Source organism: Prunus avium, chromosome 3, assembly GCF_965620075.1.
Source record: "Prunus avium chromosome 3, drPruAviu1.hap1.1, whole genome shotgun sequence".
Lineage (NCBI taxonomy): Eukaryota > Viridiplantae > Streptophyta > Magnoliopsida > Rosales > Rosaceae > Prunus > Prunus avium.
In genome coordinates this window covers 24,652,847-24,667,736 of record NC_142286.1, presented here as the reverse complement: position 1 = coordinate 24,667,736, position 14,890 = coordinate 24,652,847, and the positions used below count along the sequence as shown (strand labels likewise).

Here is a 14,890-nt window from a genome sequence, read left to right as displayed (position 1 = left end):
TAGAGTTACATAAATTCAAGTAGCAAGAAAGAATTTACACTAATTAATACACGGATACATTAGTCCCCTTACACCAATTAATACTAAACAGGTGGAGCAGTGTCAAGCGTGACTTTACTCAGGCTCATGTCAGGCTGAGCCATACTTAATTGGGTCAGGCTCATGCTGTACTAACGCCGACCCGTTCCGTTTGACACCTCTGCCAACTTTGCTAATCAGTTTAGTCTTTGTAGATACCAACACCGAATACTAATTGTACTCCTCCTTCTTTGAATAACAACATATTAATATACTAAAAACTTGGTGCTTCCCTCAACTCCTCATTCCATGCAACAACCTTCTTGCTTCCCTCTCCTCCGCCCTCTAGTCTCACTCACTTGGTATATCCATCCTTTCTAGGAACATAGTCGAGCTATGTACCTCCTCAAGATGCAAAAGTCATAAAACAAAATTACAAAGTTATCCAACATAAATTATAAATTCCCATGAAAACACTCACCTCGCGCCACCCTCATTTAGGGTTTAGGGTCTTAAGGTATATGCTACCTTTGCATATACAAAAGGATAATAGAATTATATAAATTCAAGTAGCAAGAATGAATTTACGCTAATTAATACATGGATACATTAGTGTTTTTACACCAATTAAAACTAAAAGGGTTGGGCCGTGGCTGGCCCAACTTTACTCGGGCTCGTGTCGGGCCTTTTTTAATTAGGTCAGGCTCATGCTGTACTGGCACCGACCCGTTCCTTTTGACACCTTTGTCGACTTTTCTAGTCAACTTAGTCATTCTAGAGTTCAATCTTTGAATAACAACATATTAATATACTAAATACCTTTGAATAACAACATATTAATATACTAGACACTTGGTGCTTCTCTCTACTCCTCCTTCCATGCTACAAACTTCTTGCTTCCCTCTCCTCCTTCTGCTAGTTTCACTAGCTTGATGTATCCATCCTTTCAAGAAACATAACCCAACTCTCGGGGATGCACACGATGTATTTGTACTGCTTCCATGCCTTTTGTGAATTTAAAGAATCAACTAGCCGATATTCTGACTAAAGCAGTTTCAAGTAAGGTGTTTTATGACTCACTTGACAAGTTGGGTATTGGAGATATCTATGCAAGGGTGGGCATTCAAATCGAAGAATCGGCCAACCGAACCAAATCAGGCCAAAACAAACCGAAAAATGAATGTTGCAACTAGCATTTGGAAAATGTTGGGTGAGTTTATTAATGATTGGAATCTTAGACCAAAAAGCATAAAAAGGGCTTGGAGTTGGGCTTGAAAGTCTTGGAAGAAAAGCTGGGCTCGAAAGCCTTGGAAGAAAAGTTGGGCTTGAAAGGCTTGGAAGAAAACTTGAGCTTGAAGGAGGATTAGGCTTGGAGAATAAATTGGGCTTGGGTTAATTTTATATAAATAAATAAAATAAATAATATATATGTTTAAGTTGGTCTGGTTCAGCCTGATTCGATTTTTAGGAGTGTCAAATCGAAACCTGAACCAATCAAAACCGGTCTGGTTCAATTTTTCAATGGTTGTTGACTTTTTGGTCTCTTATCTCTCTCATCCCTTGCGCAGATGGTGTTTTTCTTCTTCTTTTTCTAATCCTCATTTATGGGTTTCTTTTCATGTTATTTTACTTACTTTAGGTTTCACCTATTCCTCCTCATTTATTTTCTCTTTTTCATATTTATTTTTGGTAGCAAGTTTGTGTTGTCGCCTTTTATGTATCGCTCATTTAATGTGTTGATTCTATTCAATGAAGTTTTTGTGAAGCAAGGGCAAAAGCAGGGAAATTTTTCTAAAAAAGATGAGCAATTGAATATTATTTTCTAGTAATTCGGTTGTAATTAAATATGATTTATTATGTATTTGTTTCTTGTTGGGATGTAAAATTAAATTGTTTGATGTATTCTATTTGGGTTGATTGCATAGAAATTGAACGAACTGACTCTTTAAGCTCAAAATTTGAAAACATGTATTTGGGCTTGAAGCTTGAAAAATCCCAAAAAAACGAAGAAAAAAAAACTCAGCTGGGCTTGTTTGCCAGTCTAAACCGGGATCGGAATTTGAATTGGTTTAGTTTAGTAATTAGTTTTCATCAGAACCAGACCGGATGAAAAATACATTTTTGGTTTTAGATTTGGCTGAGAACTAGATCGAATTGGACGGGAGCATTTTTGCTCACCACTTTAATCATAGGTGTACCCTCACCACTATCCTCAATGCTTGACACGTGTCCATAGGTATAATCATGATTCCATAAATACAAAGCAAAAGTTAACTATGGTTATGTCTATGGACACGTGTCAAGCATTGAGGATGGTGGTGAGGGTACACCTATGGTTAAAGTGGTGAGCAAAAATGCACCCTATAATTTATAAGTTGATCAATTTGTAATTACTTACTCAATTGTAATTAGGATTTATAGTATAATTCTTTCCTTGTCGGAGAAGTTGATGTACTCTATTCATTTGGAGAAGAATACACGTTAAGAATATAAATTGGAGGAGTGCTAAGCTATTTTTATTTTTTTTTATATTTATTTCCCCTATTAATTTGTGTCACATTTATTCATTCACACGTAAATTTATTTAATGCAACGAACTAATATTTGTTTTCAGATAAATCGCAGAGTACTGAACAATCTCTTCAAAAAGGAAAAAAAAGTGATAGTAGCCCAACCTAGACCATCTCCATCTTCTTCAAATTTCCCAAAACAGAGCAACAACCATTGTATCATCAATTGATCAACACACCAAAAGAGAGAGGATGTACAAGTCGAAGCTGCAGGAGCTGTGCCAGCAGAGGAAATGGCGCTTGCCCGAGTACAACGCCAAAAAGCTTGGGATCGACCACAACCCTCGCTTCTCAGCCTCCGTCACCATAAACGGCGTCGCCTTCGACACAGTACAACTCTTCAGGTCCTCCAAGGAAGCCCAAAACGACGCCGCTAGACTTGCCTTCGCTCACTTCTCTGATCCGCAACCCAGACATACCAATCGCAGTCCCAGCACTTCCTCATTCCCTCAACCTTCTCTTCCCGCTTCCTCAGGTAAAAGGGTTTTAAGGTTTTAACTTTAATCTTTATGGTCTGTTTGGTTGCTTTAAGTTGTTATTTCTTATTTTTATTGATGTTTTTCTATCTAATCCTCTGTTTGGTAGCTGATTGGAAATAAATTTCTTGTGTTTTATTCTTTTCTATGTTACTTTAATTTATAACGGATCATTTTCTCTTTTCTTTTTCTCCTGAGCATTGGATATTTGGGCTCTCTATTTGGGTTCAATAATTTTGTCTTGATGTGATCTTAAAAGAATCAGTTCATGTATCTTCTGGGTTGTATTATTCCAGCACTTCCTTCAACAGCGGGCACCAATTTGACTGATACACATGACACAAAACAGACATTGCAACCAGAGATTCAAGAAACACATGAAACTTCTTACGTGCCAGTTCAGTTCAGTGGTATAGCATCAGGTGGCAATTTTCAGGCAAATGGCAGCACATTGGGTATTGAAGATGGTAATCGATTGAGAGGTTAAAAAATTTCTCTGGACACATTCTCTTTACTATTAATGATTGTAGGAACTGAGCCCCCAAATAAATTTTTTAATCTTAATAGTAGAGCTAGCTTTTTTAGAAACTGTTGAAATTATACTCGGGGTTTGAAGGACATGTAAAAAAGAAATAGAACATAAAGTATATAATGCCTTAAACTCTCTGTCTTGATGCGATCTTATAAGAATCAGTTCATGTATCTTATGGGTTGTATTATTCCAGCACTTCCTTCAACAACGGGGGCCAATTTGCCTGATACACATGTCACAAAGCAAACATTGCAACCAGAGATTCAAGAAGCACATGAAATTTCTTACATGCCAGTTCAGTTCAGTGGTATAGCATCAGGTGGCAATTCTCAGGCGAATGGCAGCACATTGGGTATTGAAGATGGTAATCGATTGAGAGGTTAAAAATTTTCTCTGCACACATTCTCTTTACTATTAATGATTGTAGGAACTGAGCACCCAAATAAATTTTTTAATCTTAATAGTAGAGCTAGCTTTTTTAGAAACTGTTCAAATTATACTCGGGGTTTGAAGGATATGTAAAAAAGAAATAGAACATAAAGTATATAATGCCTTAAACTCTCTGTCTTGATGTGATCTTATAAGAATCAGTTCATGTATCTTATGGGTTGTATTATTCCAGCACTTCCTTCAACAGCGGCCACCAATTTGACTGGTACACATGACACAAAACAGACATTGCAACCAAAGATTCAAGAAACACATGAAACTTCTTACGTGCCAGTTCAGTTTAGTGGTATAGCATCATGTGGCAATTCTCAGGCGAATGGCAGCACATTGGATATTGAAGATGGTAATCGATTGAGAGGTTAGAAAATTTTCTCTGGACACATTCTGTTTACTATTATTGATTGGAGGAAGTGAGCCCCCAAATAAAATTTTTCATCTTGGTAGTAGAGCTAGCTTTTTTTAGGAACTGGTGAAATTATACTCAGAGTTTGAACGATATGTGAAAAAGAAATAGCACATAAAGTATATAATGCCTTCAACTCTCTATCTTGATGTGATCTTATAAGAATCTGTTCATGTATCTTATGGGTTGTATTATTCCAGCACTTCCTTCAACAACGGGTGCCAATTTGCCTGATACACATGACACACAACAGACATTGCAACCAGAGGTTCAAGAAACACATGAAACTTCTTACGTGCCAGTTCAGTTCAGTAGTATAGCATCAGGTGGCAATTTTCAGGCAAATGGCAGCACATTGGGTATTGAAGATGGTAATCGATTGAGAGGTTAAAAATTTTCTCTGGACACATTCTCTTTACTATTAATGATTGTAGGAACTGAGCCCCCAAATAATTTTTTTAATCTTAATAGTAGAGCTAGCTTTTTTAGAAACTGTTGAAATTATACTCAGAGTTTGAAGGATATGTGAAAAAGAAATGGCACATAAAGTATATAATGCCTTAAACTCTCTGTCTTGATGCGATCTTATAAGAATCAGTTCATTTATCTTATGGGTTGTATTATTCCAGCGCTTCCTTCAACAACGGGCGCCAATTTGCCTGATACACATAACACAAAACAGACATTGCAACCAAAGATTCAAGAAGCACATGAAACTTCTTACATGCCAGTTCAGTTCAGTGGTATAGCATCAGGTGGCAATTCTCAGGCGAATGGCAGCACATTGGGTATTGAAGATGGTAATCGATTGAGAGGTTAAAAATTTTCTCTGCACACATTCTCTTTACTATTAATGATTGTAGGAACTGAGCCCCCAAATAAATTTTTTAATCTTAATAGTAGAGCTAGCTTTTTTAGAAACTGTTGAAATTATACTCGGGGTTTGAAGGATATGTGAAAAAGAAATGGCACATAAAGTATATAATGCCTTAAACTCTCTGTCTTGATGTGATCTTACAAGAATCAATTCATGTATCTTATGGGTTGTATTATTCCAGCACTTCCTTCAACAGCGGGCACCAATTTGACTGGTACACATGACACAAAACAGACATTGCAACCAAAGACTCAAGAAACACATGAAACTTCTTACGTGCCAGTTCAGTTCAGTGGTATAGCATCATGTGGCAATTCTCAGGCGAATGGCAGCACATTGGGTATTGAAGATGGTAATCGATTGAGAGGTTAGAAAATTTTCTCTGGACACATTCTCTTTACTATTAATGATTGGACGAAGTGAGCCCCCAAATAAAATTTTTCATCTTGATAGTAGAGCTAGCCTTTTTTAGGAACTGGTGAAATTATACTCGGAGTTTGAAGGATATGTGAAAAAGAAATAGCACATAAAGTTTATAATGCCTTAAACTCTCTGTCTTGATGTGAACTTATAAGAATCTGTTCATGTATCTTATGGGTTGTATTATTCCAGCACTTCCTTCAACAACGGGTGCCAATTTGCCTGATACACATGACACACAACAGACTTTGCAACCAGAGATTCAAGAAACACATGAAACTTCTTATGTGCCAGTTCAGTTCAGTGGTATAGCATCAGGTGGCAATTCTCAGGCGAATGGCAGCACGTTGGGTATTGAAGATGGTAATCAATTGAGAGGTTAAAAATTTTCTCTGGACACATTCTCTTTACTATTAATGATTGTAGGAACTGAGCCCCCAAATAAATTTTTTAATCTTAATAGTAGAGCTAGCTTTTTTAGAAACTGTTGAAATTATACTCAGAGTTTGAAGGATATGTGAAAAAGAAATGGCACATAAAGTATATAATGCCTTCAACTCTTTGTATTGATGTGATCTTATAAGAATCAGTTCATGTATCTTGTGGGTTGTATTATTCCAGCACTTCCTTCAACAGCGGGCACCAATTTGACTGGTACACATGACACAAAACAGACATTGCAACCAAAGATTCAAGAAACACATTACGTGCCAGTTCAGTTCAGTGGTATAGCATCAAGTGGCAATTCTCAGGCGAATGGCAGCACATTGGGTATTGAAGATGTTAATCGATTGAGAGGTTAGAAAATTTTCTATGGACACATTCTCTTTACTATTAATGATTGGAGGAACTGAGCCCCCAAATAAAAAATTTCATCTTAATAGTAGAGCTAGCTTTTAGAAACTGTTGAAATTATACTCGGAGTTTGAAGGATATTTGAAAAAGAAATGGCACATAAAGTATATAATGCCTTAAACTCTCTGTCTTGATGTGATCTTATAAGAATCTGTTCATGTATCTTTTGGGTTGTATTATTCCAGCACTTCCTTCAACAGCGGGCACCAATTTGACTGGTACACATTACACAGAACAGACATTGCAACCAAAGAATCAAGAAACACATGAAACTTCTTTCGTGCCAGTTCAGTTCAGTGGTATAGCATCATGTGGCAAATCTCAGGCGAATGGCAGCACATTGGTTATTGAAGATGGTAATCGATTGAGAGGTTAGAAAATTTTCTCTGGACACATTCTCTTTGCTATTAATGATTGGAGGAACTGAGCCCCCAAATAAAAAATTTCATCTTAATAGTAGAGCTAGCCTTTTTAGAAACTGTTGAAATTATACTCAGGGTTTGAAGGATATGTGAAAAAGAAATGGCACTTAAAGTATATAATGCCTTCAACTCTCTATCATCTGCGCATAGTTTTAACTTTGTCTTGATTATCGAAAAGTTATTGAATGACACACAACTTATAATCTTTCAATATTGGGTGTAGATATACAGCATTTGTACAAAAGCCAACTGCAGACTTACGCACAAAAGAGAAATCTTCTTCTACCTATGTACACTTGTGAGTGGGAAGGTCCGCCTCATGCCAGTCGTTTCAAGTGTAGGGTAACTGTTGATGAACATACCTATGAGGGTCAAGAGTTTCTTCCTACAATGAAGGAAGCTGAACATGCAGTTGCAAAAATTGCTTTGATGTCCCTGTTGCCAAATGGAATACAAGAGGTGGCCAATTTTATTTATATTCTCTGCATAATTTTCCCATATTCTGATAGTATGGAGCATCTCTAAATATATCTCGTGTCTTTGTGTTTCTCTTTTTCCTACCCTAGGATTATATCGGTTTATACAAAAACGTTTTACAAGAATTAATCCAGAAAGAAGGTTTTTCTATGCCAGTCTATAGCACAAAGAATTTTGGCAAAGTTCATGTGCCAATTTTTGTTTCAACTGTGGAGATAGAAGGAGAAACTTTTACAGGTTCAGAAGCAAGAAGCAAGAAGCAGGCAGAGATGAGTGCGGCAAAGGTTGCGTACCATACCTTGAGAGAGCGTAAGAGTATTTTTCTTCAACTTACTAGCTCCAAATTTGTGTTTAACCCTAGGGTATTTATACTCTTTGTAAGTTATTAGGATATTGTCTTTTTGGAAGTGTAAGTGCCTAAAAGAGATTAAGTTTCTTCTATTATTTTATCTCATAAAGTTGTATTTCTTATAAAATAAAATAAAACTTAATATCATCATTTATGTAAATTTGTTTCCTCAATTCATTTGTTAGTCAAAGTTCATGCGATATATTTCCTATAGGTTTATGGAGTTCTTTCATTTTCATGTTTATTTTCAGTAATTATTTTATGAAATAATGCCATCACATGATGTGCATGGTAAGACCTTTTTAATTCAAAAATAATATCTGATGATCTAGGGAAATAAAAACTTACACATCCTCACACTCATTCAGGTAAATCAAGTAAGATCCCTTTGGTCTGCCCCCCTGCTCAGAAGGGGCTAGAAACGCCAGAGATCTTATCTTCAAGCTTTCAGTCAAACCTAGCTACTGATTTACAACAAGGCAGGCCTAACGCCACCATGATCGTAAGTCCGAGTGCGATTACTGGGGAACAGATGATGGAGAATAGTGGTATTGTTTTTCCCCTATAAGCTCTTTTGTTTTCCTAAAGCCTATTTCTATACTATCGTTGCCTTAATGTCTTGTAATGTCTTTGTTGGGATCATGTCCTTTATTGTTAAATTCTTTTAAATCCAGGCACTATATCAATATGATGATATGATTTTTAACAGAAAGATGTACAATATATTCGAGCATATATGGTTACATCTAAGATATAACAGGATGTCTTAAACAGATAGCTAGAGATGACATATTTTTAAACCAAGCTTTCAAATGTCTAAAGGAGCTCTGGTTATAAGGAGAATAGGCAACTACTCTTTTTATCCCTCAACTTGAATTTGTGTTGTGAAAATATTAATATCTACCTTTTGCTTAATTGATATATTTTTTTGACGTTCTTTATCTGATATATTTGTTCCATATAACTTCACTCACAAAGAATGTTCCAGTCTGTCTCTCATTCATTCAAACTATTGTTTTGGAGTTAAGAAAAGGTTCAAATTATATACAGTTTATTCAACAACATGTGGTATGCATCACTGTCAAGTATAGATGCTGAAAATATAATTCCAGAAAACTGAGTTATTGAGTGTAGACTCAAGATTTTGGGATACATATGTACACTTTGAAACTGCTATGGCATGAAGTGCTCAGATGCAAACAAGCATCAATTGGTGAGAGCTAATAAAAGTAAAAGCCAACAGAAAAGCAAATTCCCTATGGAGTTCATAAAATGTGTTAAAATGTGTAAATTCCTTAAAAAAGAACATGATGTACCTGGAAATTAGACTATGAAAGACAGCACTAAAGTAGAACCTTCCTCACTGCATCAGAAGTGGTATTTCAATCTCTCATTTCGATGTCTGGTGATAGTATCGCATTTACAACGTCTATCTCTCTTTAAATCAGTGCTGTAAGAGGTATTATTACTTAGCTACAAAGTGAAGTGCCCTCTGTTGACTTTGTAGTTCAGTACTTCTCACTAAAAATTCAGTTTCTTAATATAAAGGATCATCCTTATTTTCTCCTGTTGACACAAAGATGTATATATATATATATATATATATAGAAGAGCCCACACCCATCACAGAAAATCATGGCATCATTTCTGCACAGGTTTAGCTCAGAATTGAAATACGGTATGAAGATTGATAAAAGTAGATGTTGATATTCGGACATCCTCCCCCTTCTTTTTTTATATACTCCATAAAAATAATACTGTATTACATAGAGCTTAATGTTGCCTTATCTTCTTTGTTGGCAGTAACTGCAGAAGGGAACAGTCATCATCCTGATGGTCTTATGACAAGCAGTGGATTCTCGTCTTCTGACATTCTGTATGGCCGTGCGCAGGAGTCAAACAGTTCTAGCCTCTCTGTGTCCCGAAATGGCTCTTCTTCAACTTTGCCTTCTGATGCCTCCACTAACTTAGCTATGGACTCTACTCTTGAGCCACCAGCTAAAAGGATTATGTATAACAAGGTTTCTGTTTATCCATACAAGTCAGATATGAAATTTCCTGAGGGAAACACTGTGCTGCCCACGAGTGATGAAAAGTGGGTTGCTTTGTCGCACACCTGAAGGAACGGATATATAGGCTTTCTCTGTTCCTAGTTTAACGGGCAATGCCCATAGTTTCACTAAGTAAATTGCTTATAATGTTGTTGCTTTGCTCACGTTCATGAACTCTGCTGCAAATGGTTTGTTAATATAATATAGACGTCTCCTTTCTGAGTTCTATATTGATGGTGGTGCTTTGCTTGAAATTCTTCTCAGTGGAGATTTTGCATTCATTATACAATGCTGAAGAAACCATTAAAATTTTGTTTCATTTTATACCCGGAACTGGAACTGAGGCATGTTCCTGGTTAGGTAAGTAGAATGGGTCTCCAAGATGTTGTGCCTCTATTTTGCAATGGTTGAATGTGCTTAAGAAAAATTTGCAGAAGACTTGTTTTTATGTCCTAAATTTTTTTACGTCTCTAGGCTCAACAAAGTGGATTATAATTTCTTTCATTCTATAGAGTTACTAGCAAGGATGGTTAAAAATAAGGGAAATTCTATTGGCATCCCATTTTTTGCTCTTTACACCCTATAATAATTTTAAACATAAATAACTTATTTTACCATTGTACATAATTACCGTTAAGGATAAAAAAATTAAAAATTAAAAATTAAATTACTCACAACACGCCACATATGTTCATACAATCCTAGTTTGACTTTTTTCTCAAACCATCATGTTCCTACAACTTTAACGAGATTTATACGTTTATATTGGTGAAAAAATATCTTGCATTTATTCATGAAGGGTGAGTTAGAGAGACTTTGAATGAGGTATGAGTTTATTTTTTGGCATTTTGCAAGTTTAGGGTTTAGGGTTGGTCGCTGGTTGCGTTCAGCACATCAGTACCGAACGCGATAGGTAAATTCGGTGGGATGCCACCGAAACTTTGCACCTAATTCGGTCGTATTTGACCGATCATCAACTTAATATTCAGTGGAGATCCACTGTAATATGGAACGTTGTTCAGTGGTTTATTACCGAAATTTTACCTACGTTTCAGTGGCAACAAACCGAAATTGATTTATTTTTTTAGTAACTTATTGTCGATCACAAATTTAATGCTATTTTGATCTTACTCCCATCGAAGGAACAAAAACAAGGTGACGCCTGATCGGTTCATAATTGTATATCATTTTGTACCCTTCTAGCTTATGATTTGGTTATGTTTTTGAGTTAAACTTGTGCTTTTAATCCTTTTTGTGTTTATCTTTCAGTTCATTGAGCTTTAGGTAATAATGATGGCTTTAGAGAGCATAATTCATGCAATTCAAGCATGTTAAGGCCTAATTTGGATGAATGGATGAAGAGCTTAAAGACAAACTCATTTTGGCTACAGCCCCCTGCCAGTCCAGTTCCGTAGGTCATATTGCAAGCTTTGTTTCAACAACCTACATAGCTCGAATGAGGCCACATTCTTCATGAAAGTTGTTCCAATTGGTGTGTACTATAACATATCCAAAATTCAACCCCATTGGATAAATCTGGAGTCCGTTACTTAGCAAACACAGAACCATGCTCAGGATGGATCTTATCAGCGCGGAAAATGAGTTAGCAATTTGTTTCGGCCTTAACTTCTTCCTCCGACCTTGGATTGGCCCAAATAACATATGGATGGAAAGAAGACATTCTGAACTTCAATTTCAAGTGCTTAAAGTCCTAATTTGATTAAGAGGAGCCCAAGTTGTAAGCCCTTGAAGTTGCTGGTCATGCTGACCTCAGCATGTGCTGGTTGGATGCTTGGTCATGGTGAGCTAGGTATGAGCTATCATTTCTGGTTGGAAGCTTGGTCATGGTGACATGAAGATGAGCTAGGGCTGCTGGTGGGATCTATTGGTGAAGTGCATCAACCAATTCAAGATTTTCTAATACAAGTGCATCACCCAATTTAGATTTTCTAATACAAGTGCATCAACCATTTCAGATTTTATAAAACAAGTGTTGTATGCATTAGCCATATTGAATTCAGATTTTTCACTTCCTTAGGCCTATAAATAGGGAGGTTCTCTAAGCTTGTAAACACACCCCAAGGGGGGGGAGCTCTCAAACACTTCTCTAGAGCTCCCTTCCCTTCTCTCCCTCAAATTCTCTTAGTTTCTCTTTCTAAGTTTTCAATTGTTGTAATGAAATCTTTTGTGTTGAAATTTTCCTTAAGTTTTTCTTAGTTCCACTTTACTTTTCATTATGTAAATTCTTTTCTTTAGTCTCAAGTTTGATTAGTTTCCAAGTTTCAATTATGATTTTTGTTCTTATTCATTATGCTTATAAGTTAATATGCTAGTTTGAATGATTGATCACCATTTAGGCTTGCATGTTAGCTATCTTGGTTTGAATTAAGAGTATACACCATGCTTTAATTCGAATTGAACTATGAATAGGAAGAGTATGTATGGACATTCGACAACAGGGATTAGATACATACTTGGTTGTTTAAAATGTTCTTCTATGCTTAATGGGTTCCTAATGCTTAATTTTAGGTTAGACAACAAATGATCAAATTAGGGAATTAGGAACACAAGGTTATGACCACACACCATGGCTTAATCATACTTTAGCTAGAATCAATCCATTAATCTAAATTGAACTTGGGAACTTATCTGCTTGAGTTAGTTATTTTCTTTCTTCCTTGTTTTATTTATTTCCCTTCTTTTTCATTTCTGTTTTGTGTAGGGAAAATGAATTGAATCATTCAATTACCAATCCTCGTGGGATCGACCTCGCACTTACATATGCTATACTACCAAACGGCTCGTGCACTTGCGAGTATCACAAGTTGAGGATGCAGCTGAATCCATTTTGGTGCAGCTGTATCGACGCAACAAGTTTTTGGCGCCGTTGCCGGGGATTGGCAACATAGTTTGGTTCTATTTCTTTTCCCTACTTGTTTTATTTTTATTTTTCATTTTCATGTTTTTCTAGACAATTTCAAGTTTTAAAGTTAATGACGTTAATGGACAAGTTGTGTTTGTAGTCCAACAGAAAAGGACAATTGCCCAACAAGCAAGAGAACTGGGTTTAAGTCCCAGCTTACACAACCCATTGGTGCTTGTTGCTTTGAAGCATGGAATTGGATGTGTGTTGATTTTCCTTTTCATTTTAGTTTTTATTTCCTAATCCTTTTAATTCCATTTCAAGTTTGTGTGTTTGTTTTAGCAATTTATGATAGCTTAATAAAAATGGAGAGAGATGGCAACCTCAATCATAAGAATAGGAAGTGTGGAGCAGTGGGAGAAGTTGCGACCTCCAAGTGCATCCATGCTCGACCTAATCGCTTCAAGGGGGAGCATTTCAATCCTTTCTCTTCTTTGAATTCTGTTTATTTTCGTAGTTGTTTTTGCCTTTTGGTCAGCGTTGAGTTCTTTGTTTTTCTATGCTGAATCCAACCATATAAAGAACGTAAAATTTGGACTTACGGTTGGAAAGTTATAGCCTAAAAATTGAACAGAGGTTGAAGCTGAAAAACATAGAAACGAATCTGTCCAAATGGTGATAAACGGGTGATAGAAAGTGCTGTTTGTTTGTTTGTTTGTTTTTTTTTCTTTGGTTTCTTGGTTTGTTTCTTTTAGTACAACAATTTATGTTGTTTGTTTGAATTTGTTTACAGTACTTAGTTCATTTTTGTTTATGGTTTGTTGTTTCATTTTATCTTAATTTGTTTTTGTTTCTTATCTTAAAAATTTTAAAAAGATTTTTCATATGAGCTGACTTATGGTAACTCCAGTGAGCACTTCCGTCAATACAGTGTCTAGGAGTTCTATAGGCGACACCTTCGGTGTCTAAGAAGTTTGGGTTTTAAGCGGGACCATTGTGACCCCTCCAACCTTCCCGGATCCCCTGGCTGTGTTTTCTGAGGCCCTTAACTGGTCATCCGTGAGTTGCTTGTATATTCGTGTGTTTTTAAATTAAGTTTATTTTTATTTTCTTTGTTTTCTTTTCTGTTGAGTCTTTGTTTTTGATTTGTTTTTGTTTTTGTTTCGTTAAGTTAGTTTATGTTTTTATTTACGTGGTTTGGTTGGTTAGTTTATTTCTGAGTGTTAAAACACATTTTTATTTCAAACATTGCATTAAAAAAAAAAACAACAACAAAACAACAAAAACAAAATAAAAACAAAAACAATAAAAAAAAACAAAAAACAAAAAAAGAAATATTCTTCATCTTCTTCATCATCATGGCTTGCCTCTATTTTCTCGCACTTGTAGAATCTGCAGCAGCTCCACATGGTCCTCATTTTTTCTTTGCAGTGCTTCCACGTGCTGATTGGCACAGTAGAGCCGCTTCTGCAAGTCCGCCACCATAGCCTTCAAGGAAGCTATTTCCTCGCTCATCGCGGCACACTCCCGTGTTCTCGCCAGCAATCGCATGCCCAAATTGGTAGCCGAGACCGCGTGGAGCACAGTTAAATTATGGGACTCCTCCACCGCTGCTTTGTCAGACCTCTGTGCCACATGCAGATGATCTGTCGGTGTGAGCTTGCTGCCGATCATGCCTCCCAGTAGCGCTGCTCTGTTCGGCATTGCCTCAGAAAAGTTCGGTATTATCTCAGCAAAGTTTGAGGCCGTACCGTGATGATATGTGGAGTTTGGAAAGACAGTGTTTGGAGGAGCCCTTGTCTGGGCATTCGGTGGTGCAAGTGAGAGCTCAAGGTTGAGATCATCAAGGTGAGTGCATGAGGATGCCATTTGTTTTGCTTCTGAATTTTTTGATGTTTTTCCTTGAGTTTGCAGGAAGAAATGCTGGGTATCATCCGCTTGCAGAGGTGTGGTTTAAATAGACATATGCTGATGAGAGAGAGCCAACACCATTTCGGATTTCCCGGGCATGCTCGACCTAATCGCTTCAAGGGGGAGCACATTAACTTTCACTTTACTTTTCTTTTTTCCGTGTTTTCTGGTGTTTTATGTTTTTGCCCGTTACTTTCATTTTCTAGTGTTTTGTGT

General features: G+C 36.6%; 1 protein-coding gene across 9 annotated transcripts; it reads left to right on the top strand.

Moving 5' to 3' along the window:
• Window positions 1-2,595: 2,595 nt before the first annotated feature.
• LOC110761613 (uncharacterized) lies at window positions 2,596-10,128 on the top strand. 9 transcript variants are annotated; one of them, XM_021964114.2, is made up of 14 exons: window positions 2,596-3,063; window positions 3,361-3,546; window positions 3,790-3,960; window positions 4,219-4,404; window positions 4,650-4,835; window positions 5,079-5,264; window positions 5,508-5,693; window positions 5,939-6,124; window positions 6,368-6,544; window positions 6,787-6,972; window positions 7,247-7,482; window positions 7,590-7,815; window positions 8,218-8,397; window positions 9,653-10,128. In XM_021964114.2, exons 1-14 carry the CDS (start codon window positions 2,781-2,783, stop codon window positions 9,967-9,969), a joined length of 2,892 nt encoding a protein of 963 aa, XP_021819806.1. In that variant the 5' UTR covers window positions 2,596-2,780; the 3' UTR covers window positions 9,970-10,128. The 9 variants fall into 9 exon arrangements, with proteins under 9 accessions (XP_021819806.1, XP_021819810.1, XP_021819811.1 ...); XM_021964118.2 differs by having other exon boundaries at window positions 3,790-3,975; window positions 4,650-4,820; XM_021964119.2 differs by having other exon boundaries at window positions 3,790-3,975; window positions 5,079-5,249.
• The last annotated feature ends 4,762 nt before the right edge of the window (window positions 10,129-14,890 follow it).

What these genes read in the sequence shown, in the direction of transcription:
- LOC110761613 (XM_021964112.2), top strand. Translation starts at nt 2,781, where the DNA reads ATGTACAAGTCGAAGCTGCAGGAGCTGTGCCAGCAGAGGAAATGGCGC. An exon ending in AGATGGTAATCGATTGAGAG is followed by an intron (nt 4,836 to 5,078) that starts GTTAAAAATTTT and finishes GTATTATTCCAG; the next exon opens with CGCTTCCTTCAACAACGGGC. An exon ending in AGATGGTAATCGATTGAGAG is followed by an intron (nt 5,694 to 5,938) that starts GTTAGAAAATTT and finishes GTATTATTCCAG; the next exon opens with CACTTCCTTCAACAACGGGT.